Source organism: Pelophylax lessonae (genome assembly GCF_965119305.1).
Source record: "Pelophylax lessonae genome assembly, chromosome: 10".
Taxonomy (NCBI): Eukaryota; Metazoa; Chordata; class Amphibia; order Anura; family Ranidae; genus Pelophylax; species Pelophylax lessonae.
Genome location: NC_138777.1, coordinates 47,583,992 through 47,611,784, shown reverse-complemented (window position 1 = coordinate 47,611,784; position 27,793 = coordinate 47,583,992). Strand labels below are relative to the sequence as shown.

At 43.4% G+C, this 27,793-nt stretch overlaps 1 protein-coding gene across 1 annotated transcript in view; it reads right to left on the bottom strand.

Annotated features, from left to right (window-relative positions):
• Nucleotides 1-27,793, bottom strand: part of MYBPC3 (myosin binding protein C3) — a 201,763-nt gene that overhangs the window by 31,517 nt on the left and 142,453 nt on the right. Inside the window, exons 19-21 of the mRNA XM_082271091.1 lie at nucleotides 24,590-24,749; nucleotides 21,904-22,008; nucleotides 17,124-17,312 (exon numbers count right to left, since the gene is read on the bottom strand). Of these exons, the coding sequence (XP_082127217.1) occupies nucleotides 17,124-17,312; nucleotides 21,904-22,008; nucleotides 24,590-24,749 (454 nt within the window). The remainder of the gene's footprint in view (nucleotides 1-17,123; nucleotides 17,313-21,903; nucleotides 22,009-24,589; nucleotides 24,750-27,793) is intronic.

Below are 27,793 nucleotides of genomic sequence, written 5' to 3'. Positions count from 1 at the left end.
TCCACCACCTCCACTCTAACAAACACCACCACTTCACAAGTGTCTCCCTCTGCTGCCCCTGCCCTCTGCCACCTCCACTCTAACAAACACCACCACTCCACAAGTGTCTCCCTCTGCTGCCCCTGCCCTCTGCCACCTCCACTCTAACAAACACCACCACTCCACAAGTGTCTCCCTCTGCTGCCCCTGCACTCCGCCACCTCCACTCTAACAAACACCACCACTTCACAAGCGTCTCCCTCTGCTGCCCCTGCCCTCTGCCAGCTCCACTCTAACAATCACCACCACTCCACAAGTGTCTCCCTCTGCTGCCCCTGCACTTCGCCACCTCCACTCTAACAAACACCACCACTTCACAAGTGTTTCCCTCTGCTGCCCCTGCACTCCGCCACCTCCACTCTAACAAACACCACCACTTCACAAGTGTCTCCCTCTGCTGCCCCTGCACTCCGCCACCTTCACTCTAACAAACACCACCACTCCACAAGTGTCTCCCTCTGCTGCCCCTGCACTCCGCCACCTCCACTCTAACAAACACCACCACTTCACAAGCGTCTCCCTCTGCTGCCCCTGCACTCCGCCACCTTCACTCTAACAAACACCACAACTCCACAAGTGTCTCCCTCTGCTGCCCCTGCACTCCGCCACCTCCACTCTAACAATCACAGCCACTCCACAAATATCCACTCTGTTGCTTCTGTCCCATGCCACCTCCCCTGTAATATTCACTCTGCTCCACAAGTGACCCCTCTGCTGCCCCTGCACTCCGCCACCTTCACTCTAACAAACACCACAACTCCACAAGTGTCTCCCTCTGCTGCCCCTGCACTCCGCCACCTCCACTCTAACAATCACAGCCACTCCACAAATATCCACTCTGTTGCTTCTGTCCCATGCCACCTCCCCTGTAATATTCACTCTGCTCCACAAGTGACCCCTCTGCTGCCTCCATCCTCTACCACCTCTGCTCTAACAATAATCCACACTCCACAAGTGTCCCTTCTGTCTATCTATCTATCTATCTATCTATCTATCTATCTATCTATCTATCTATCTATCTATCTATCTATCTATCTATCTATCTATCTATCTATCTATCTATCTATCTATCTTTATCTTTAACATTGCAATACAGAATATCTATAAACCTCAATTACTTTGTCTTGTCCTATTAGTCCTGGTTAATATTTGTGCAACAAGGACAAATACATAAATAATTATATTATGCAAATAAAAATGAGTATGATGGCTGTATATATTTTGCTTTTGTTCTATATGGAAATCAGGTTAACTGATACCTAGTGAGATGCATAAGATTTCATTTTTTGCAGTACACTCTCAATAGACATATTTATGTGTATAGTAAGGCAGCAAAGCACAATGAACCCAGAGTAACGGAACAGATTTCCACGGATTGATAAATTCTGTTTGCAGGTACTGCATTTTCCCTTATAATAAAAAATGTCACACTGTTCCTAGGCTGTTGGTGTCTATAGTCTAGAGCAGAACTACAGAGGGTATGTCTGTACCTAGGGGGGCCCAATCATATGCTCGGATTATAGGCTGATCAGTTATAGATGAACTGCAGGCTATGGGTTACTGCAGTTATTGAATACGTCTATCCCCCTGAACAAGGGGAATACATCAGTATGGAGTTTCATATTCATCATTTATATTTGGATCAACCATGGAAACATAAATTCTCATCATTGCAGTACGTACAATAAACTTATTACAAAAGAAAAGTCCTATCTTCTACAGATAACCTCTAATTTTAAAAATCATGTAATTCTATAAAAAATGTTTTCATCATGTTTTTCATTCTGGTGAGCATTGTGGGCAGGCCAAATCACTAAACATTAATGTAAAACTATTAAAAAGCAAGGTTTGCTTCCTTCTATTGCTAAAAAATAAAAATAATTAGAATGTGCTGGAATCTTGTTCAATTTTAATTTAAAAAAATGTCACCTCCAACAATATGCAGCATTTTGCATCAATAACACAAGTATCATTTTACTAAGACTACAATTACACAGTGAGAGGCGGAGTTATGACAATTTTACCTATACTGTGCCAAAGTATAGCCTGCAGTAGTTAAGCAAATATCTTCTTTTGTAGGAAACCTAATTGGTTGCCATGGGCCCCCACACATTTAACTCCTTCATAAATCCATAATATGCAATGTGGCCCTTAAAACGATCTGGATTGAAACCTTTTGGCACAGAGCTATAAAAATGGGCTTCATATGAAAAATAGTATAACTACATTCAACGATTTTTCTGGAAGAGGCCAGCCAGTGTCTGTAGTCCAACTTGGTCCCACCACTTAGCAGAGATAAGCCAACCATCTAAGCAGTAGAGACAGCATCCACCAAAATAATACACTGAAATATTCCATCGAGCAGTAAAACAGAGGTCGTCCACACCTTTTTCTTTTTTTTGTATTTTTCTTCTTGTGAAATGCACTTGAACATGTTCTTCAAATGATACACGGGTCATGGTGGCTCTATGTCTTCAAGCTTAGATGGAGCCTTCAGATACTGAAACCCAACTCCTCGTAGAAGTGTGAGGATGGTAGAAGGAAAGCAGAGTCCTATGAACTAAGGATCTGGACGAGTGAAGGGGAGGGGGGGGGGGAGAGAGGATGAGCTTAACCAAGACCCTGCTCCCACCCCTTCTCTATAGCTAAGAACATTTCTTTCATGTACTCTGAGCCTTCATCCCCAATCACCCTTATGCTCTCACCTCTAAATATAGCCAGCACACTTCCATCAGCACATTTACTAGATCAAAACCAGACAAGGTGAATGATAATTGTAGATACATATTAGAGAATACAATGTAAATGAGTTCAATGGCCTCAGAAAGAGATGCTGGCAATTCTCATTAAAACAAAGGCATCCTATAGGCATATATATAGATCCTGAGTACAAAGAAGAGAACACCGAGGATCACTTTACTCTTAGTGAGTCACCCCGCTGAGTATGTGTGAAAGGTGACTTTAGGTGACATAACGATTTATGAAAAGAACCTTCCATCATGCTTAAGGTGACTCTAGCCATATTAGTGCACTTGCAATAACACAGTTGAAAACTGTCCATGATTCTTTTCATTTTGGACTTACAAATTAGATGTGTCTGCTGCTGCGCTTGATCTCTTGAATGTCACTTGGCTCATGCACATGGGCATAACTAAATACTAATATAAAAGTTGGATCTTGCTGCCAGAAAGATGCAATACAAAACACGCATGTAATGGCTTAATAAATACTTTTGTGTTTATTCTAGCCGCTAGAGCAAATTTACGTGCAAACGCAGATGGATGCACCCGTTTCCACATATATAGGTGTTTGTAAGTATAAAAAAAAAACACAAAAATACTCTTCCCTGAATGCAGGACTTAACGGTTTTATGTCCCTGAAGGCTACTCTAATAAATAGAGCTAAATGCCGCCATGTGCAAGGTTATATTGAATTGAATAGAGCTGCGTTCAGATCCGAAAAAAAAAAGTATGCTGAATGCAGCGTGTGCAAAGATCCAAAGATGTCAGTCATTTGCAAATTCAATCTTTATGCTTCAAAGCGATAAATATAAATCCGGTCAACTAATCAGTGAACAATTTTTGTGCTCCTGATGAAGATGTTTGAAGCATTCGAAACACATTGCTCTAACGTGTGGATGTTGAACTGAAATAAGATTTGTGAACTTTACTTTGCAAACAGTGGATATGATGCTCTATACCAGTGATGGCGAACCTTGGCACCCCAGATATTTTGGAACTACATTTCCCATGATGCTCATGTACTCTGCAGAGTAGTTGAACATCATGGGAAATGTAGTTCCAAAACATCTGGGGTGCCAAGGTTCACCATCACTGCTCTATACAATTTTAATATTTGTATTGAAAACTTTATGATTTTATGAATTTACTCTGTGGTAACATTTTCTATATGCCCAGAAAAAAAAAAACATTGCTACTGAAATATTTCTGTTTTACATGTACTTGGCGATGTGGGCCTATAGGGCAGAGAAACTTTATCCTATATATATTTAACCTCTGGGTTATTTCCCTTTTCCCAAGGGTAGTTCCTGTTTTGCGGAATGCTGCTTGAACCAAAGCCAGTATGCCCAGTGACAATTTCAGTGATACTTAGAAAATGTGAATCCAGCTCCCTGTTTGTTCTTATGTTTGAGTAATAAAAACCTGGGAGGCATTCTAACTTGCTCCCTAGCATAGTATTGCAGTGGTTGATAAGCCAGTACCTGTGCCTACTGTAGTGCATGAACACGAAGGTATGTTCTCCCCTCATGACTGGGATGCTCATCGCTACCTTGCAACATTCAGGACCTGGTGGTTGTGGGTGGCCCAAGGTCCAATACCACATCCACTTTTCTACAGAATTCACTTCCACAGACATCAAAGCCAAGACTCAATCCATGGGGTGTTTCACTCAGTAACCCCAAACCTTCAGAGACATAGTGGAGCACATGGCGTTTAAATTCTTTTCCTTTCTTCCTATAGGCAAGGCCAGGTGCAAAATCTTCAGTGCTCTAAACTGCCCATGAAAGTCAATGGTCCATAGACTGGGTACTCCAGTTTTTCGTTGTTAACAGACTTAACAGACCCTACAAGAATGTACTCACCCTTCACATTATACTCTGTTCCACACTCACACATCCCAGCCCTTACAACGATGGAATGTCTAGACAGATAGTTTTGGGTTTGGATAAAGGCATATCCTGTATAAACACAGTCCAAATAATGGCAGGATAAAGAATTCTATCAATGGAATACTTCTTAAACAATGGGTACACAAGACCAACTTTACATGGCTGCTCACCCCTGGTCAAAATTCCATAGTCCTCTCTTAGACTCCTGGAGCTCTTCTAGCTGCTCCCAACCATACTTTAGAAGTCCCCCCCCACCCCATTTATATAGCCTAGCAAAAAATCAGGGACAGTCAGCTCAGACGTCCTGGAGACAAGGGCGAAGAACACAAAATAAACCTTGTGATAAAAAGAGATTTATGCCTTTTCAGAAACCGGTCTATGAAAATGACAAGAACCAAAATTAAGAGCGAAGTTTTCACAGTTGCCCCCCCATTTCAAAGCAATATTGTTTTAAAAATATTTATTGGATTTTTTGTTTTTTCCCAGAATAGTGCAAGCAAATATAGTAAGGCACAAGGAATGTCAGGAAGTTCAGAGGTGCGGTCTGTAAAATAATTCCACCATAATACAGGAATACAGTACACATGCATGAATCAGATATCATGAACTATAAGGAGGCAAAAACTCCATGACTTGTTCAAAAGAAATAGGGAACAAATGGTTCCGACGAGAAGAGCTCCATGGTAGCTATCATGGGCACCTCTACAGAGTTGGGGGGGGGGGGGGAGCATCAAGCACTTTACGAAAAAGTACTTAGGCAAGAGGGAGGAGCATGAAGAGGCAGGAGGTGCAGAAGAGGAAGCACAGGAAATATCTGAAGAGGAGAAAAAAGAGGGTGGGGGCATTTAAGGAGGGGGGTGGGGGAATGATGGTGTAAGGGTGGGGCCCACGTGAGTCCGCAGGTGGGGTGTGTAGGGGCAATGACAAAATTTGTCAGACTGAGAGCAAAGTTCAGTCTATATTCAAGTGAGCCTTATAGGAAAACCAGGGATCCCAAACCTTTAAGAATTTGACATGGGAGTATTCAAGGATAAAAAAGGAAAGAGTAACCGCGCTAACTATATAATAAGCTGCAGCTTCAGGCGAGACAGCACCAAAAGGTCAAATAGAAAGAAAAAGCTGCGCTAACTGTAATGTGATAAAAACTCCTATGATAAATATCCTAGAAATGACTCATAGGAAATCAACTCAAGACAAGAGATTATACACCAATATATCAATAACATATGCTGATAATAGGCATAGCTGTGTATATAGGCATAAATAGATGTAGCGATAAGTTCTATGCAGTAGAAGCGTAGTAATCGTGACAGTTCATAAATAATCCAAAAGTCCCAGAGTCTTGCAGGGTCAGTGGAGTGAGGAGAAGATCCGATCAGGTTATTCACCACAGTGCCACACACAGAGGTCATGCATATCTCCTTACCAGATAGCTGTACCACACAAGCATGGAATATTGTTATCCTCACAAATCTCAAGGGATCAGGACACAAAGCTTCCAAATGCACACAGTCAGACCAACAGACCAAGGAGACAGGATCGATCCAGGATGCAAAGGATGGTCATAAAAGAGAAAAACTCGATAGTGTAATACCATCATTTATTGATAAATAAAAAGAAACACACTTACAAACTCCAAGTGTTAAGATCGCATGGAAACAAGCCGGCCGGCTCTCATGTAGCCCGTTCCGCAGGGCAGCATAGTGACGTCAGCACGCCGTACCCTACGCGCTCGTCTTCACAGACTTCAATGGGGAGTATTCAAGGATGAAAGTGAGCTTCTCATGGACCATGGTCCCCATTAGCCTTTGATGAACTTCAGCAAAATTGAGGTACGGTTGTCTCCAGGCTCTGGCCAACTTTTTTTGCGAGCTGCTAGAAACACAAATCCCAGTAGCTTCCTCTGATTAGCAGTATTGGTTTATACAACAGGGCCTCCCAAGGGGTGCGAATTAGTGAGATGTTCATGATGGACCTAATAATGGAATATACTCTACTCCAGAATCAAATCACTTTTGAGGCATAACCACCAGATTTGAATAAGAGTGCCGTATTCTCAACAACCCTGAAAGAACATTAGGGAGGCAGTGGGGGCGAATTTCTAAATGCAGTCAGGGGTCATGTACCACCGTGACAGTATTTTGTAGGCATTTTCTTGAGTAAAGATATTAGGTGAGCAGTTGGAGGTGGAGAGCCAGATCCTATTCCACACACCTTGGTCTGGATGAGTGGCCAGGTCCTTTTCTCAGTTTTAACGTAGTTTGCGGGAGCTGATGGAGTCATGGAGGGAGAAATAAAGGTTGGAAACCAAACCCTTTAAGTTTGGGCCTTTTCTGCATTGATTTTCAAATGACATCAGGCATTTGGGTGACCCCGTTTGGCAACGAAGGAGGTTGCAAATGTGTTGGTTTATTTAGGCATATTGGAAAGCATTGTTAGCTGGTAGTTGCCAGTTTTGTTGAAGGTACCTATAGGATTTAATGCTGTCAATGACCAATAAGCAATATTATTCTATATATTATGTTCATGTGAGGTTTATCTCCACAAACCTCTGCTGGGCTGCCCGACTGATTCTGCAAAGCCTTGCTTCAAACTTTTTCATTATTCATGTGTCTAGGTGCCATAGACGTGACACTAAATGATATTGCTTTTCTTCAAATGTAATCCATACACAACCACCACTTTATGGCACTGTTTTGTTTAAATGAGCAGTGCACTTTAGTTGTCGTCATGTGCACTCCTCTATACACACTACAAATCCCATAGTCTATAGTCCATCCCAGAAGAAAGCAAGAGAAGAGAGCAAGAGAATATTTCTACATACAGCAAGACCATGGAGAACAAACTTTGCTACCCTGTTACAGGAAGCCAAATCACAGCAGCAAAAAAAAAAGAAAAAAAGGAATTTGGATATTTGGAGAGCAATATAAGAGTTTTAGAATAAGTTAAGAATATAAACTTGAATAGAATTTGTTTTAACCACTTGCCGACCGCCGCAAGTAAATATACTGCGGCGGTCAGCCCCGGCCAGGCAAAGTGACGTATATATACGTCACTAGCCTGTCACCGGCTTGTGAGCCAATAGCGTTCACTAAGCAGTCAGTGCGTGTGACCGGCGGACCCGATGTCCGCCGGTCACTCGCCGATCGTCGGTAGAGCAGGAGAAAGGCAGGCGGCTAATGTAAACAAGCCGCCTGTCATTCTCCCCAGTGTAAAAATGGAGATCAGACGGTTCTACTATGTAGAACCGTTGATCTCTGTTTTTACAATAGTAGACATGTCCCATCACAGTAGGAAATACGCCCCTAGGACACACTTAACCCCTCCCTCTCCAATACAGTTAACCCCTTCCCTGCCAGTGTCATTTTTACAGTAACAGTTCATATGTATAGCACTGATTACTGCAGTAATGTCACTGGTAACCCCAAAAGTGTCAAAAATGTCAGTCAAGGGTCCGATCTGTCCGCCGCAATGTCGCAGTCCCGCAAAAAAATCGCAGATCGCCACCATTACTCGTTAAAAAAAAAAACACCAAAAATGACAGAAATCTTTCCCTTAGTTAGTAAACGCAATAACTTTTGCGCAAACCAATCAAAATACGCTTATTGTGATTTTTTTTTTACCAAACATAGGTAGCAGAAAACAAATTGGCCAAAAATTTAAAAAAATTTAGATTTTTTACATTTTTATGGGGGGAATTTCATATAAAAAAATGTGAAAAATATTGTTATTTTTTCAAAATTTACGCTCTTTTTTTGTTTATAGCGCAAAAAGTAAAAATCGCACAGGTGATCAAATACCACCAAAAGAAAGCTCTATTTGTGGGAAAAAAAGGACGTAAATTTTGTTTGGGTACATCATCGCACGACTGCGCAATTGTCAGTTAAATTCGCACAGCGCCGAATCGCAAAAAGTGGCCTGGACGTAAGACAGCAAAATCCTCCGGTGGTAAAGTGGTTAATGGTAAAGTGTTCAGCGGGTTAATGGGCTTCCATATGGTGTCCAGCCTGCTTGCATACCTAAACATTTGGGGAAATGGGTCTAAATTATTCTGCCTTTTGTGGCCCACTTCAAGTGTTATTTGTCAGAAGAACAGTGAGGACATCTATTAGCCCATTACACAGTAGTCAGACTTTTGGCCTTGTGCGTGTCTTGGGTCATTACTTTGTATCTGCGTCTGCAGTGACGGTGACAGATGAATATCTTCTACATGGACAACAAACCCCTGACACTCCCTGGCAGCTGTGTGTAATACTGGAAGCCTCCATGTTAACAGGAAGAATGAGAGATAGTATGACATATTATAAGAAAACTATGCCACACATGCAAACCAACCACATAACACCGCCCAATGCAATTTCAGAAATACAACAACCATTAGTGAAAGTGCCAGGAGCTTTCCTATATAAGTCATCATGTATTCCTGTATATAAAACACTTAGGAGGAGATTTACTAAAACTGGAGCATTAAGAATCTGGTGCAGCTGTGCAAAATAACCAATCAGCTTCTAACTTTAGCTTGTTCAATTAAGCTTTGACAATAAAACCCAGGAGGGTGACTGGTTTCTATACAGAGCTGCGCCATATTTTTCACACTCCAGTTTTAGTAACGTTTATTACACTATGGGGTTGATTAACTAAAGGAAAATAGACTGTGCACTTTGCAAAATGCAGTTGAACTCTGCAAGTGCAGTTTCTCCAGAGCTTAGTAAATGAGGTAAAGCTTTATTTAGCAAATTATACTCAACCACGTGCAAGTATAATTAAAAGAACAGCATTGTGATTGGATGATGGTGGCCTCTGCTCATTTACTAAGCTCTGGAGCAACTGCTCTTGCAGTGTACAACTGCACTTTGCAAAGTGCACAGTATTTGCGTTTAGTAAATCAACCCCTTTGATGCTACTCTTCAAGATGTTACAAGTCTTTCTTCAAGTTAAAGCGGAGTTCCGGGCACAGAAACCATTTTTCAACAAACATACCCCCGGGACAGTCAGGGTTAGTACATTCCACAATGGCTAGCTTCTGATCTGTCCCGGTTCGCACTTACCTTTTAGAAGAAATACTCACTTATAAAATTTCTTCCACAGCGTTGCCATCTCTGTTGTGGGCAGCTGAAGCCAGCGCGATCCTCTTTGGCGTCCTCTTCCGCGTCTTCTTCTCCCAGAATGCGCCTGCACCGGCGGCCCCTCTCGTCACTTCCGGTGCGGCGCCGCATTCCTCCACAGATTCTGGGCATGCCCAGAAGCTGTTTAGCGGGGAATTCGGCGTCGCCCCGGAAGTGACGAGCGGGGCAGGCGCCGTCGCATTGATTCCTGGGAGCGATGACGTTCAGCTCCCAGGAATCATCCCAAGACAGGAAGTGACGTCGGAGCCGCGGCACAGAGGGAGGAAGTAGAGAATAGGTGAGTATATTCAATCTCCAATTACAAGGTAAGTGAAAAAAAAATGCCTAACTATCCAATTCCTTTTCAGGTGAGGGAGACCAAGCGGATGGGCACAAAAAAAAAAAGTTTGTTTTTGTGCCCGGAACTTCGCTTTAAAAACTGAAAAGACAAGTAACTGCTGTGTAAAAAAAGGTAAAAAATGAACAAAAAGATAAGATATACACCTGATCGAGGGTGCAACAAAAAATGAATTTCTATGCATGTTATATCATGCATTTTAGCACATATTGCAACAAAGGACAAGTGTGAAAGGGACCTGATACAGGGGCTTCCTATTCTACAATCAAAAAGATTTAAAGTGACTCTGTCATGAGAGATTATGGAGGATGCCATGCCAAATGCTCATTTGTAGAGTGTGTTTCCTAGCCACCTTGCTGATGCTTTGGCTTCAGGACTGTCTGAGCGGTTGACCTGGTACAAGTACAGAGATATTCTGACACATAAATGACACTCATTTACAGCAAGCTTGCTCCAGGTCTGGGACTCAAAAGTGCTTCAAGATTAATTCCAGGCATGGATTATCTTACATAGATACATCTGTCTAGCTTGGACCAGTATACCTATGAATATACCATACCAGTTGATCCCTCTAGAAGCTGTAAATCACTTTAATAGGTCCTGTGGAATTCTTCTTTAAGTCAGACACAGCCAGGCAACTAGCATTTTAACAGGAGGCCAGTAATGGCAGCCTTGTACATTAGTCACTTTAGAGAAACAGGGTTTTTTGTATTTATTAGACATTATTGAAATTGTTGTTAAACTTGGTAAAGAATTTGAGGGTGCAATGATTATGGGAGAAGGTGTGCACACGGCTAAAGAACAGGATTAAGTCCAGGTTCACATCTTTGCCCTGCGTTTTTGCTGTATCGCGTCCGGATCACAAGAAAAGATGTAGCCCGGGCATCATTCATCTTCCATCCTAAAAGGATAGTGACATGGGACGGATCATTTTACCGAGGAACTCTGTATGTTTCACAGCTGCACACGGTGTATGGCTCATCTCTAATCCAAGCACGGGTTCTGCCGTAACATTGACTCTCACATGACCGCATCCCCATCTGGTCCCAGGCGTTGATAAGTTAACATTAAAGAAGAGTTTCCCCCGAGCATGCATGGGCGAGGTGGCCCTGTCCACATGCTATTTTGTAGGTGCTGCATCCCATTCTTCTATTAATAGGTTGTTGTCCCAAATTTAGAGGCATCACTGTAAGGCAATAAAAATGCCCTATTCCCTGAGTTCATTGAAGGACACAGCTTTTCTTCATAACAGATTAGTTTGATGTCGCTACCTACAAGAGCAGGATGCTAGGTGCAACTAAATTAAAAGCACTTTGAAGGGGTGGCCCCCTGGTGGTGGCCAAACCCTACATCTGCAACACAGAGCTCAATTAGTAGCCAGAAATAATAGGACAATACCACCAAGACAGCCGAAAAAGAGACTGGGTGTCCTTCAATAAACTCAGACAAAAGTATTTACAATGAGTACAAAAATACCATTTTCTCTTATTTTTATTTTATTATTTTATTTCAGGTACTTATATAGCGCTGTCAATTTATGCAGCGCTTTACATATACATTGCACATTCACATCAGTCCCTGCCCTCAAGGAGCGTACAATCTAAGGTCCCTAACTCACATACATACACAGTAGGGACAATTTTATACAGGATCCAATTAACCTACCAGCAAGTCTTTGGAGTGTGGGAGGAAACCGGATGTACCCAGAGGAAACCCACGCAGGCACAGGGAGAACATGCAAACTCCAGGCAGGTAGTGTTGTGGCTGGGATTCGAACCAGCGACCCTCTTGCTGCTAGGTGAAAGTGCTAACCACTACACCACTGTGCTCTTCTGTTTATTGTAGGACACAGCTTCTCCTCATGATGGATGGGACATCCCAAAGCAGTGCCAAAAAGAAGAAGAGTGGGTTAAAAACTTTAAACAACAGCAGAACAGGGAACCACATCCTGGGAGAAAACCGCCTGCAAACCCTTCTGACCAAAGCTTGCATTCTCTGAGGCAGCAAGGTCAACCTTGTAGAACTTGGTGAAAGTGTGAACAGATAACCAGGTAGCTGCCTTACAAACCTGAGCAACAGAAGTGGAATGATGAAACTCCCAGCAGGCGCTAAGCTCCCTGGTTGAATTTGCAGTAAATGGAATAAAGAAAAAATAGATGGGGGTTTGGCTATCACCATAGGAGGCCCCTTAAGCCTAGTACACACTGCTAGTTTTTTTTTTGTTCAACCCAGCGGGCAAGCGAAAAAAACTTGACAGTTCAGGTTGTAGCCGCCGTACCAATAATCCGATGTTACTACAGTGATCTCATGTGCTGTGCTATTGTGTTCTGACAGGGGGACTGCTTCCCCGCCATAACACTCTGGTCAGCGCTGTCAGCCATTGGCTGAGAAAGCGGACTGGGAATGGGTCGGCAGACCTTTTTCGGTCATTCCCCTTCGACAGAAGCTGGCCAAACAGCCAGCTTCTGTTAGACCAGCTTTAGTGCACAAGGACCGAATGTCAGCCGGTCTACTGAAACCAGCAGATGCCGCCCGACATTCAGCCTGTGTGGATGAGGCTGAAGGCGCACTTTTAATTTAGTTGCACCTAGAGAACTGCTCCTGAAGGTGGCAACATCAAACTCATCTGTCATAAAGAAAAGCTGTGTCCTACAATAAACAGAAGAGAAAAAAAATGTTTTGGCTGGATTTATGCTTTAAATTAATGATTAATAAATGCATGGAGTACATCATAATATTCATGTAATTTACAACAGGGGTATAGTCATTCATCATATTTGTCTGCTGTTATGTGAGACGCTATCTTCCTACAAACACAAACCATGTGAGGAATTCACTGAGGTTTTTGATCCAGGGTAAAATGATGGACAGTTTTGACATTGTTTGGAAGTTTGCTTTGACAAATGTGTCTTAAGTATTTCAGTAAACGTCATGTAGACGGCACATCACCAGATGCAGACTGAAGCCTGGGCTATTTATAAATCACGGTACCTAAGGTGCCATAAATATAGAGTCTGCCTTTTCTGGCTATGCGACAGAGGTGTTACCTAGCTGATGTTTCCACTACGGCTGTTTACAGCATAACCTGGGGCACCCCCTACTCCCCTCTTTAGCTAATTTCTAGGTTTAAAAAAAATTGCTGGAAAACATTTGCCTAAATGTGTGGTCACATAATGTACCAGGCCCAGAGTCTTTGTAGTGGAGGATGGTCCTCCTTCAGATTTTCATGCCATCCCTGGGTGACATGGACACTTCTTCCTGGGTGTCCATGCATGGGTTTCTTTGAAGGTGGCAGCAGTTGAAGACATCAGGAACAGGCAACTGGTCTACTGCAGCACTGGATCAACTCTTGGCTCTTGCTCTTGACTCATGGAAGCAGTGCCAGAGAGGGACATGGATGGTGATGTGTATAAAGAGTTCTAAAGGGAGTTTCTAAAAGAAAATAGCTGAATGGATGATTTGTAGTGGAAAGAGGGGGCATAAGCAAACCCCCGAGATAGGCTTTAAGATGGAGAAAAGTCATTAGTATTACTATGAAATTCAGACCACAAGTTTTCTCCAATGTTTGGCAGTGATATAGCTAACCTGGCTATATAACATGGCAATTTGGTGGAGCAATCAACCTTTTGATTACACTTTCTGGTCGAAATCGAAAAGCATGAGACATAAAATGATGGGTCATCTGCAAGTAGATGGGATTGATATGGCTGTGATTTAATTTGAAGTAGTAATTATATGATCAGGAACAACTCTGATTGGTTGCTGATCGTCAGTGTGGACTCTGACATTGGGTGTCATTGACACCCAGGTCTGAAAGCCAGCAGCCTCACAAAATGTTGGCTGGAGGCCCTAAAGGAGGAGATGTTTATTAAGATATACTCATCATGCTGGTGCAATGTTCATATAAATATTGAATATGGAAATGAGTTAAAGTATAACTAAAAGCAAAACTTTTTTTTTTGTTATGAGTGCAGAGGGATTAGAATGTTTTTCCGTTTTTACTGCTATTTGTGCCTCTGTTAAGGATATTTACTTTCTCTATTTGTCCTGTTTAACATTATCATTGAAAGTGAAAGTAAAAGAAAATCCCAAATTTTGGGTTGTCCCCAGAAAAGTAATAGAGGGGAAATCTTCCAATGGGGACACTGGTTCTGGTGACCTGGGGGTCCCCAAGGAATTAACCCAATTTGCAGGGATTTCCTCTCACTTCCTGTTTGGCTATTGTAAGTGGAGGTAAATCTCCGCAATGGGACACAGATGACAAAAAAAAATCTAATAGGGGTTATAATCCTCCATTACTCTATCCAAAATGAAAAAAAAAAAGTTTTCCCTATAGTTTAAAACAGAGTTCCACTCAAATGTAGAACTTCCACTTATCTGTCTCCCCCTTCCCTCCAGTGCCACATTTGGCATTTTTCAGGGGGGAGGGGGGAACGGGTACCTGTTTCTGACAGGTACCCTGTCCCCACTTCCATCGGATCTCGCCACAGCGAGGTACGTCAGAATTTCAGCCCCCTCCTCCTCCCTCCTCTGCCTCTAGGCCAGTAAGAGAGCGCAGCGTGCTTCGTGCATGCATAGTAGGGACCTCACAAGGCTTCACTGCCGGGTTCCCTTACCGGCAATAGCGGCAGCAGCATCTGACAGCCGATGGAAACATCGGCTGGGGATGCCGACATCACTGGACTCCAGGACAGGTAAGTGTCCTAATATTAAAAGTCAGCAGCTACAGCTGCTGACTTTTAATTTTTGGAGGGGGGGGGGGGGAAATGCTTTAAAGAACAAGCCCGGTCTAAATGGCCACAGACAGTATACTTGCAGTTCAGGTATTACAAAGGTCAATTGAGAGACAGAGTTGCACGCAAATTCTATACAGCTGTGCGATCATATAGGGGTGTATTTTTTAAAACAATGCTCAGCAATTCACCCAGTGAAAGTACGCATTCATTGTCTGTAAATGTGGCAAAAAAAACAAATGTTATTAGGCTGTTTCCTGTGCTGAAAATTTTTGTTCTTTATTGATCAATTTGCCCCTCATGTAAGCTCTTGGAAGAACGCCATATTGATCTTAGATACTGGTTTATTCTTTTCACTTGCTGTGGACATTTTGGGAGCATTTTTATTCCTCTTTTGATCTCTGTTTCCAACACTTTTTGATCACTCTTGGCTCACACAGTTTCGGATGGTGTGAAGTGTCAGCATCTGGCTGACTGGAGACTTTAGTGTGAAGCCTTAGCAACTGGCTGGGCTCCAATACTTTTCAGGAGTTAAAAAAAAATCTTCCCCTTTTACTACCAGTCTGGATTCATGAGTAATGCTTGGCACAGTTTCCTGGGCTTCCCTTGATTTTTGTTAAATCAACATGTTGTTTTCCCCCTGAAGCAGACACTTTGAGTTGAAATGTGATGGGACCTCTTTACTTAATACAAATGTAGGGGGTGCCTTGCATCTCCCACGGCCAAGTGAAGCTGACCGGGGCTCTCACTGAAGGAAGAGAGTGCCTGTCAGCTTTTGCGGGGGATTTCTTCCCCCTCCCTCTCCTCACTGACTTTGTTTGTTCTGCTCCTTCCCCTGCATCCTCATCAGCAACAGCAAAGCATTCTGGGACATGTAGTTCCCACCAACAATGGCAAGGAAATGATCAAGGACACCATCTTGTCTGCTGGGGAGAAGTCAGTCATTACGAGGTAGGAGAAGAGACTTGACCAAGGGGAGAGGTTTTGCCTCCCGGGTCAGTCCACTGCGTTGTTCCAGGCATCCACAACCAATTGGAGACATCCAGCCTTAGTGAAGGGGATCCCAGGTGCATATCCAGGTGCACCTGCACCGACGGCGTGAAGCGTTCCAGTGTGAGGTGACAAGTCAGGTTACCAGAATCAGTCTGTCTGTTCCAAGACATATTCGTTTTGGGCCTTGACCGCAGGATTGGTGAGAGGGCACTTGCCCATTTGCAGGAAACAAGGACACTGAGCACAGACAGTGTTACTTCACTTTGCCCACACTTGTCAGAACCTGGGTCTCATTGAAGGCCTGTTTAGCAATAAGCAGTCACAGTGTCCGCCTTGCTATCCAGATACTGTCAGCATACCACAGTAACACTTTAACAAGCAGGAGTTCTAAGTGCACCAACTAAAGTGGCTAGCCGAAGATACAAGGCCTCATCCTTCTTCCAAGGGACTGAAGCTTCTGGTGCCATACGGGCACGCACACACATACTCAGGGCTCTGTATATGTAATGTATGTGCGGGATAGTCTGACTTGGGAGTTCAGTCATTAAGCATTGAATTAGGTACAGTGTTTGTAGTTGGGCCTGTTGTGTCAGGAGATAGAAGAGAGAAGTCTGACATAGGAGAAAGTCATTTTTCTGTTCTCCTCCTGCCTGGACTCATAGGGCCAATTCAAATAGAGGTAACCAATGCACTATAAAGTTGCCATCTTGTGGGTTTATTTGGAGTTGTGGAATCCCCTGAAAGCAGCCCGATATAATATATTGAGTTATATTGCTCTTGATCTCAGTTATTGCTCTTCAGCTAATTCATTCAAGAAAATACTGTTATTTTCCATAGAAACCTTATAGTAAAGACATTTCTGTGTTTTATCATAACGTGTGTGTTTTCATTGGTCCTTGCACTTACACTATTGCCAGGTATGTCAGAGGGGCTGATATTGTTCTTGGGATTGAGAGGCAGAGTATGGAACCAATCATACTTCCCCGGCTCCTCCGAGGGTAGCGCTACACAATCAACGGTTGTAAATGTTATATGACTAAAGAATTTGTGGTCTGTTTTTAACTAGATGTTGTATCGTTTGATATATCCCAGTTTTTATTGTCTTGTAATAATAAAATGAAAGCATTTTATAAAATTGTTGTTTTTGGTGCCTAAAAAAGCCCATCTAAATTTCTTAAAAAATCCATTACAACATTAGGGATGTGGTGCCATCTTTTCCAAATTTATCACAAGCCTTGTTGGTTTTTTTCATTTAAATCACTTACCAATGGGCATGAATGGCTGCGAGGGCTGGCTGGGACGAGACATACCGATGGCATTCACAGCATAGATACGCATCTCATATATGACCCCCTCAATCATCCGTTTAGATTCGTAGCTCAGTTCCTTCACCAAGTCATAGTTCAGTCTCATCCAGCGGTAGCTCTTCTTCTTCTTCCTCTCGAGGACGTAACCTGCCGGTGAAGTGACACAATTAGTAACAGCGCTGAAAACACTTGTAAAGAATTAGGAAAGTACAGCTTCTTTCTACAATATATTTTATTTACACATTGCAAATATGAGTAGAAACAATGTGTTTAATCCTAGTTAGTCAGGTTGAAAAAAGACATACCGTAAGTCCATCTGGCTCAACCATTAAAAAACAAAAAAACAGTAAAGAAAACCCAACCAAACAATTCCATATACACAATCCTATACCCGCAGTTGATCCAGAGGAAGGTGAAAAACCCCAGCAAAGCATGATCCAATTTGCTACAGAAGGGGTAAAAAAATTCCTTCCGGATCTCCCGAGAGGCAATATTCCCTGGATTACCTATAAATAAATATTAGCAGTGGTGGGATTCAGCCGGTTCGCACCGGTTCTATAGAACCGGTGGCTAACTTTCTGCAAGTTCGCAGAACCGGCTGAATCCCTCTACGCGTCTGAGGACGCGCAGGACAATTGAATGTCCCGCGCTCGGGCAGACGTGGCGGCCAGGGGGCGGAGCAGTGCGCCCGACCCGCCCATTCTGTGACAATAGCGAATGAGAATTCGCTATTGTCACATGATCCTCCTCCTGGCCAATCAGGGAGCGGGTCCTCCCGCTTCCTGATTGGCCGAAAGGCAAACACCGTGCCATTGGACGAGGAGGAGGCGCCGCGGGAGGACTCGGAGACGCGGGGAGCCGACTGCGAGACCGTCCGTGAGGTAAGTGCATGGGTCTCGCGGGGATCGCTGGCACTCTGCAATCATTGGGGGCAATGCTGTGGCTGGCGCTCTGCAATTGGGGGGCAATGTGGCTGGCGCTCTGCAATTGGGGGCAATGCTGTGGCTGGCACTCTGCAATTGGGGGCAATGTTGTGGCTGGCGCTCTGCAATTGGGGGCAATGCTGTGGCTGGCACTCTGCAATTGGGGGCAATGCTGTGGCTGGCACTCTGCAATTGGGGGCAATGTTGTGGCTGGCGCTGTGCAATTGGGGGCAATGCTGTGGCTGGCGCTCTGCAATTGGGGGCAATGCTGTGGCTGGCGCTCTGCAATTGGGGGCAATGTGGCTGGCGCTCTGCAATTGGGGGCAATGTTGTGGCTGGCACTCTGCAATTGGGGGCAATGCTGTGGCTGGCGCTCTGCAATTGGGGCAATGTTGTGGCTGGCGCTCTGCAATTGGGGGCAATGTGGCTGGCGCTCTGCAATTGGGGGCAATGTTGTGGCTGGCGCTCTGCAATTGGGGCAATGCTGTGGCTGGCGCTCTGCAATCATTGGGGGCAATGCTGTGGCTGGCGCTCTGCAATTGGGGGGCAATGTGGCTGGCGCTCTGCAATTGGGGGCAATGTTGTGGCTGGCACTCTGCAATCATTGGGGGCAATGCTGTGGCTGGCGCTCTGCAATTGGGGGCAATGTTGTGGCTGGCGCTCTGCAATTAGGGGCAATGCTGTGGCTGGCACTCTGCAATTGGGGGCAATGTTGTGGCTGGCACTCTGCAATCATTGGGGGCAATGCTGTTGCTGGCGCTCTGCAATTTGGGGCAATGTTGTGGCTGGCACTCTGCAATCATTGGGGGCAATGCTGTGCAATTGGGGGCAATGCTGTGGCTGGCACTCTGCAATTGGGGGCAATGCTGTGGCTGGCACTCTGCAATGATTGGGGGCAATGCTGTGGCTGGCACTCTGCAATGATTGGGGGCAATTCTGTGGTCACTGTGCATTGAAAGGGGGGCACGCTGGTCTCTCTGCATTGAAAGGGGGGCACGCTGGTCACTGTGCATTAAAGGGGGCATGTACACTGGTCACTGCATTGAAAGGGGGCACGCTGGTCTCTCTGCATTGAAAGGGGGCACGCTGGTCACTGTGCATTGAAGGGGGCACGCTGGTCACTGTGCATTGAAGGGGGCATGTACACTGGTCACTGTGCATTGAAAGGGGGCACGCTGGTCACTGTGCATTGAAAGGGGGCACGCTGGTCTCTGTGCATTAAAAGGGGGAACGCTGGTCTCTGTGCATTAAAAGGGGGAACGCTGGTCTCTCTGCATTGAAAGGGGGAACGCTGGTCACTGTGCATTGAAAGGGGGCACGCTGGTCACTGTGCATTGAAGGGGGCATGTACACTGGTCACTGTGCATTGAAAGGGGGCACGCTGGTCACTGTGCATTGAAAGGGGGCACGCTGGTCTCTGTGCATTAAAAGGGGGAACGCTGGTCTCTGTGCATTAAAAGGGGGAACGCTGGTCTCTCTGCATTGAAAGGGGGAACGCTGGTCACTGTGCATTGAAAGGGGGCACGCTGGTCATTCTGCATTAAAAGGGGGCACGCTGGTCATTCTGCCGGGAAAGTCGGAACTGGTTACTAAAATTTTTGAATCCCACCACTGAATATTAGTACCCATTTCCATATTTGGAGGCAAAATCTCTTTTCCTCTAGACGTAAAGATTGTCCTCTGTGATGACCTTAAAGTGAATAACTCAACACCAAGTTCACCATATGGACCCCTTATGTATTTATACATGTTGATCATATCCCCCCTTAATCTCCTCTTCTCAAGAGATAATACATTCAGTTCCTCTAATCTTTCCTATGCCTCTTATCAGTTGACCTTCTCTGCACTTTCTCCAGTTCCCCGATACCTTTTTTGAGAACTGGTGCCCAAAACTGAACTGCATATTCCAGATGAGGTCTTACTAATGATTTGTACAGGGGCAAAATTATATCTCTCTCTCTCTGGAGTCCATGCCTCTGTTAATACAAGAAAGGACTTTGCTTGCTTTGGAAACCGCAGCTTGGCATTGCATGCTGTTATTAAGCTTAGGATCTACCAGAACACCCAGATCCTTCTCCGCTATGAATTCCCTCAGTTCTACTCCCCCTAGTATGTATGATGCATGCATATTCTTAGCCCCCATGTGCATAACTTTACATTTATCAACATTAAACCTCATTTGCCACATGGTTGCCCAATGAAACAGTGCATTGAGGTCAGCTTGTAAATTGGAGACATTCTGTAAAGAAGTTATTTCACTGCAAAGCTTGGTGTCATCCGCAAAGACTGAAACACGTTATGCCCGTTAAAGTATCTCTGAAGTTTTGACTAGAGTAGGGAATGGTTACCATACCATTTACATGGCAATAAAAACCGGTGTGTAAGGGTGCTAATTATGTTGAATGGCAGTGCAATGCACTATGCACCATGCATGCTGTGTGATTTTCTTTCTAAAAAACAAGAGTAGGGACCATTTTCTAGTATATTAAGGGGCCCTGCCAGCCAATAAATATGGAATATGTGTAACTGAGACCTGGGTTTGACCCATCAATGGATCACAATTGCATAAGATCAAACCAATTCATATAGGGTACAATGACTCTGGTGAGGCTGCCCTTACGATCTACCTATAAACACGGGTCCTCAGGTTTGGAAGGTAAAAAATAAAAAATCTAAAAAGAATGCCAGACCTGCTCATTGGTCTGGTGTTGTTTTTAGACTTTAAATACATAGTCCATTCAATATAACTGAAATACACCCTTAATGCACAATCACATGTTGCATGTACCTCAATGCATGTGCATGAATACAGAGTATAGTGTGAATGGGCCCTAAAACTATTCCATGTTGGGGAGATTTCCGCTCATTTTTTAAAGTGGGTATAAGTGTGTGTGTGTGTGTGGGGGAAGGGGGGGGGTTGGGAATTTAAATGAGGCCCATGACATTCTATAGCTATTTGCCTCCATCCCTGAATCTAAATATTAAAAGGAAGAGGTTTGTCTCTTTCACACCATGCCTGGATTTGCTGCAAACATGTGGGATCACCAGAAAATCACTAGAGCTGTCACCTGCGTTTATAACCACTATGACATGGAGCCCCGTATTCCTCTGGGGGTTTGCACGTGTGTACCTTGGTTTTCCATGGGCCACTGCCACAGCCCCCGGGACAGACACATCCCTGACAGCCCTCAATTTGCAACACCGCTTGCTGAATCTGAAGCTGACCTACATGTACACACCTTGCTCCTGAAGAAGTGGAGTGAATTCGACAAGACACACACATCAAGCTTTTTTAGATGCAATATAATCACGCATTTATAGCTTAGATTATTATGAATTTTCTGCAATCATTAATGATTTTAATATATGTTTTATGATATGGATTACATCCCACAATAATTATACTTTATACTGCAATGTGTTATTTATGACATCTGTGTGTATATATATATATATATATATATATATATAAATATATATATGTGTGTGTATATATATATATATATATATATATATATATATATATATATAAATTATAATAATATTATGCCATCATACTATCTATTTGCATATGAAAGAATAAATGTGCTGTCGTGCATTTGATCACTTTGCCAGCTATGTGTCACATGCTTCATTTAGAGTCCCAAACCTTTTCCTTTTAAATCCCCTCATTTCCTGTCTCAGAGACACAACAGGGAGTGAGAAGTATTCTCTCCAAAAAGATAAATGATAGCTTGGACATTATAGTATTTTAAATTGTGAGCAGTGAAATTGTTAGGTAATATGGATGGATGGATGGATGGTATTTCCCTTACCCAGAATTGGCATGCCTCCATCATACTTGGGTACATCCCACTCTACAGTACAAAAGTCCTCTCCAATGTTAAGGATCCTGGGAGATTCAGGAGGGTCTGGAGCCTCTGTAAGAAAAAGCAAAGACACATTATAGAGTATATTACTATACATTCTGTATATAGGATGCCTTGGGAGACAAGAACATTGCCCCAACACAAAGCTACGTAGAATTTCATATCTAAGAAGTACAGAATTACGTTTGTACAGTGTACATCAGGCATGTCCAACCTGCGGCCCGAGGGCCGCATGCGGCCCAGAACCTCAGGCAACGCGGCCCACTGCCCCCTGACAATTTTTTTTTTTTGCTGGGGAGGAAGGAAGTCAGATCGGGGGCACGGCCACAGCAGCTTCCAACTAACTGTAGGCAGAGGCTGCCTCAGAGGGGGGAAGGGGAGCATGTGCAGTGTTTCTGACTCCTACCACCATGACCACTTCAAATCACTGAAGTGGTCATGGGGGTTAGAGTGTTCCTTTATTATTGCTCAGAAATAAACCTCTGTATACTGATTCCATTTCATTTGATCATCCTCTAGTTGTGTTAAATTGTGGCGGGGGGGCGCAGCGGAACGGGAAGGGCACGGCGGCATTTTATTACTTGTATACCTTAACTATAGTATATATTTTATATGCGGCCCGAGAAAATTTCTCTACATTCAATGTGGCCCAGAGAAGCCAAAAGGTTGGACACCCATGGTGTACATAGTTAGTGAGGTTGAAAAAAGACATCCGTCCATCCAGTTCAACCTATGATGTGTGTGTGCTTTTGCTGTTAACCGTACATTGTTTACCCCTTTATAGTTACATAGTTTGTGAGGTTAAAAAAAAGACATCAGTCCATCCAGTAAAGACATCAGTCCATCCAGTAAAGACATCAGTCCATCCAGTAAAGACATCAGTCCATCCAGTGGGGTGACACTCTTCGCACCCTGGGAGGTCAGTGACCAACAGGAAAAACATATATATTTCCATATAAAATGCTAATAATGAAACATTGTATGTCTTTAGAACTGCAGCAAAGCCACACAGAGGGCTTCATGCTAGTGGTGCAGCCCCTTTGGATGACTTTTACCAGTTCACTCTTACCAGATAATAATAATAATAATAATAATAATAATCTGTAAATTCCCTTAAAAGTTCTCCACCTGAAAAATGTTTCCTTTTGGGTCATTTAATTTTGCAGGTTTAGTGCTTTGCCAAAGCTTTTATTATACTGTATATGTTCATCCCCATAGTATTTATACAGCTTGCATAGTCATGAGATGCGGTAAGCTGACCTTATAGACAATGTAAACCCAACATTTCATATTCTTGATATGTGCTGGTACATGTGCTTGTATGAAAAAGTATCCTGTTCTCTTTGTATTGTTTCCTTTGTGTGAAATCCCTGGTCTTGCTGCCAGTCCCTCTACTTTCCTATTTAAAAACTGACCACACTAAGCAGGAGAACACAGAGTGGTCAGTTCTCTAGATATGCTGGGAACTCAGTGTACTCTCCTCCAATGATCAGACTTGCCCTGACACACAAACCCTGCACATATATTCACTGGGAAGATCAGTGTACTTCTGTTTCTGCTCCCCCAGCTCTTATGCATCTGAGAACAGAGGCAATGTGATAACATCAAAAAGGGGGTAATTGTAATCTTTATTGTAATGTTGTATATCTATACACAAATGTTATGCCTTTCATTTCTATTTTAAACTGAATGGGTTGTTTTACAAGGTGATTTACAATCACTTAAAGAATAATATTTTGGGGTTACATTTACAGTTGGGTTTAGGTTTAAGAGTTACATGGAGTTTAAGGAGTCTATTTATAAAAGCTTTGCTCTGCAAGTGTCTCAAGCATTCGCACAGCAGGAATAATTCCCATACATTTGTGTAATATGTTTATTTCCTATAACTGCCAGCTCAATCTAGTGGGCATAATGTGATATTTCCCTGACTGACTTGATTTCAGGAAAATACTACATTATGTCCACTAGATGGAGCTGCCAATCACAGGAAGTAAACATATTACACAAAACTACAAGGATTATTTGTAATGTTGTGTAAATGCTTGAGAGACTTCTAAAGTCAGTTTTTTTTTCTAAACAGACACCAAAGACACATCAAGGTTTGGTAAGCTCCTTTTTAGTGTATGTAGTGTTTCGAGCAGGATCATTGTATCACATAATCAACAAAAGCTACAATATTAGTGCTGAGATTTCAGAATCTGAAAACGAATGTATTACTACTTTCGGGTTAGGGGAGGGAATGGTAGAGGGTTTTTTTGCCCACTATGATCTTCTTATCCATAACCCCAGCAAAAGGTCTCATAACTTTGAAAGACTGTAAGTTTAGACAAACTACTTCTTGTAATCTACTGTATCTGAAGGTTCTTATTGAATTTTTGTGAGTAATCTAATAGATAGATTATGATGAAGCATTTCTGTGTCATGCGCTCTCTAGAATAAATAAAAAATGGTGACAACAGCAAATTGACTGGTAAGCTAAACCCAGGCTGCTAGGCTTGTGCCAATGGTGAGGTAAGATATCTTCTGGTGTCTTAGGTCACAATAATAGCTAATGAAGGAATAACACCTTCATCCAAAGTTAGAGATCCAGTTTAGGATTTAGTTGTTCTTTAGGATCATGACTATGGCTTACCAATGACTTTGACATTGACAGTGGCTTTATCTTCTCCAGCTGCATTCTTCACCAGCACAGTGTAGGCACCTTCATCCAACTTCTCTGCACCCTCAATGATGAACACACAATGGTCGGCGAAGGTCTCCACGTGAACTCTGCCGTCAGTCTCTGAAATGAGCTAGAAGGATTCTGGAGTGTTAGCCCAAAGATCATCAGACATTAACTTGCATCCATTGCTGAAAGAACATACTAGAGGACACACAGCAGACACAAAAAGAACACAGTGGTAGGTGTACACTACAAACAGGCACAGCTGTAAAGAGGAATATTAAATCAACTGGGATACCTTTCAGTGCACCATGATTTAATTTGTATTAATAAGAAAAATGCCATTTAAATCCCAATTAAAGTCTATTAATTAAAATTTTATGGGAATGTTTGACCATTCTTCCATAAGCCCATTTGTGAGGTCAGGCACTGATGTTGGAGAGAAGACCTAGCTCGGAGTCCATGCTTTTATTCATCCCAAAGTTGTTCTATCTGGTTGAGGTCAGGCCAGTAAAGTTCCTCCACTCCAAACTCACTCATCCACGTCTTTATGGACCTTGTTTTGTGCACTGGTGTGCAGTCATGTTGGAACAGGAAGAGCCAACCCTAAACTGTTCCCACAAATTTGGGAACATGAAATTGTCCAAAATGTCTTGGCGTGCTGATGCCTTAAGAGTTCCCATTACTGGAACTCAGGGGCCAAGCCCAACCCCTGATAAAACAACCCCACACCATAATCTCCCCTCCACCAAATGATTTGGACCAGTGCACAAAGCAAGGTCCATAAAGACATGGATGAGTGAGCTTGGGGTGGATGAACTTGACTGGCCTACACAGAGTCCCGACCTTAACCTGACAGAACACCTTTGGGGTGAATTAGAACGCAAATTGGGAGCCAGGACTTCTCTCCAACATCAGTGCCTGACCTCAAAAATGCACCTCTGGAAGAATGGTCAAACATTCCCATAGACACACTCCTAAACCTTGTGGACAGCCTTTTCAGAAGAGTTGAAGCTGTTATGGCTGCAAAGGGTGGGCCAACTCAATATTGAACCCTATGGACTAAGACTGGGATGCCATTAAAGTTCAGGTGCGTGTAAAGGCAGGCGTCTCAATACTTTTGGTAATATAGTGTATGTTTAAGTATAGTTCTTTATTTGGCTACCTAAAGTCCAAGTCTCACACTCTTTTGATCATACCGCACTCTGCTTGTTAAGATTTGTGACTGGTTTTTGCTAAAATGCCTTTGAATACCTTTTACTTTTAATGAAAATACTGCTTCTAGTCCTCACACTGCATTGTTTTGTGCTGCATAAGCTGAGTAACAGCCAAGCTGTAGCAGCTCCAAAGGGTGGGCCAACTCAATATTGAACCCTACAGACTAAGACTGGGATGCCATTGAAGTTTGTGTAAAGGCAGGTATCCCAATACTTTTGGTAATATAGTGTATATAGGAACCTATAACATGAAAAAAGGTGTAAAAAGTAATGTACATTGCCCTGATGCAGAACAGAGTGAGGTTGTAAACTATTTTCAGAGCCAACAGTCCTCCAGACTCTGTATCACTGCCCCATCTTGTTCCTGATGTTTGGACCGATAGTGAGCATCACTGCACTGATGACATCCACCTTTACCTCTCTCCATCCAATCTAAGGCCAGCCATAGACGGAGCAAATTTCTTTCCTGCAACTACTGGTATCCCTCCAGCAGAGCCATTGTGCTTTCCTTGTGGCGGAAACAGTCCCCGCCGGGAGAACACAATGATTATTGCTAGCGGCTAAAAAGCCGCTAGTAATAATCACATGCAAAATCCAACAGGCTGGTTGTACCAAAGTTGACTGATCGATTAACTTGGGTACATTCAGCCTTCCTATACATGGTTCGAATCTTGGCTGTTTCCTGCTGAACCATCCGAGATTTGAACCTTCTGTGGCTAGCTTAAGTATTTCTCTTCCAATGATTAGTCTTCTCGGATGGCACTTTCACTACAATTCTGGTTTCACATAGCTTTCAAGGTGAAAAAAATTGATCTGAGACTCAAGCGCCACAACAAAACATAATTCTTGAGGTATAGATTTATTTTCAATATGTCCTAGGGAAAAGGATGGAGACAACATGTTCCCGAGACCTCAAATCAACCCTTCGAAATGGGGAATGACATATGCTGAACACAATGGGGTTGATTTACTAAAACTGGAGAGTGCAAAATCTGTTGCAGCTCTGCATCAAAACCAATCAGCTTCCAGGTTTTTTGTCAAAGCTTAATTGAACAAGCTGAAGTTAGAAGCTGATTGGCTACCATGCACAGCTGCACAATATTTTAAACTGTCCAATTTTAGTAAGTCAACCCTAATTGGAGAAGTGAATTAGGGCTCTTTCACACGGGCGGTCCGATCAGATCCGCCTGTCAGTTTTTTAGGCGGATCTGATCGGATCCTCCCTGCAGCTCTATGGGGCAGCGGGTGTCAGCGGAGACACCTCCGCTGACACCCGCTGCCATCCGCATCCGATCCTGTGCTGAAATCTGGACGGATGGAAACCCTATTTTTCCATCCGTTCAGTAATCGGAGCGGAGCGAATCTGATGAGAGCGGACAAGCGGTCCGCTCTCCTCCGATCCCCCATAGAGGGCAGCGGGTGCTGAGACACCTCCCTCTCCGCTCTGCAAGCGGAGACGGAGCTGTCATCCGCCCGGCTCAGCGGGGATCGCGGATCGATCCCCGCTGAGTAACACGGATCCACCTGCGGAGGCGGACCGTGTGAAAGAGCCCTTACACAATATTTGGGCTAGAGAAGGGTGATGTCCCTCAGCAGTTGGTTGCAGCAGCTCCCCATTTTTAAGCCCTGGTGAAGAGGTTGATTTTGAGCCCCCCAAATGGGATGGCTCCACTCATTACCCAAGTCATACTGGAAAAAAAAAAACCTGGACAATTAATTATTGGTGTGGCACTTAAATTTCATATCTACTCAGTTACAAGCCAAGGAAACTGCATAAGTCCTTTGGCATGCCAACCAAATACCTCTACATCTAAAATCCCTCATAATCCACAATCCAGGAATTTATTTTTAAAATTATACTCCAGTCATAACTATGCATTTCCTTTTGGAAAGAATGAAGAAAGGTTATAGCCTCTAGTTAATTCTTATTGGGGAGAGGTCCTCTCTTCCTGGTCTA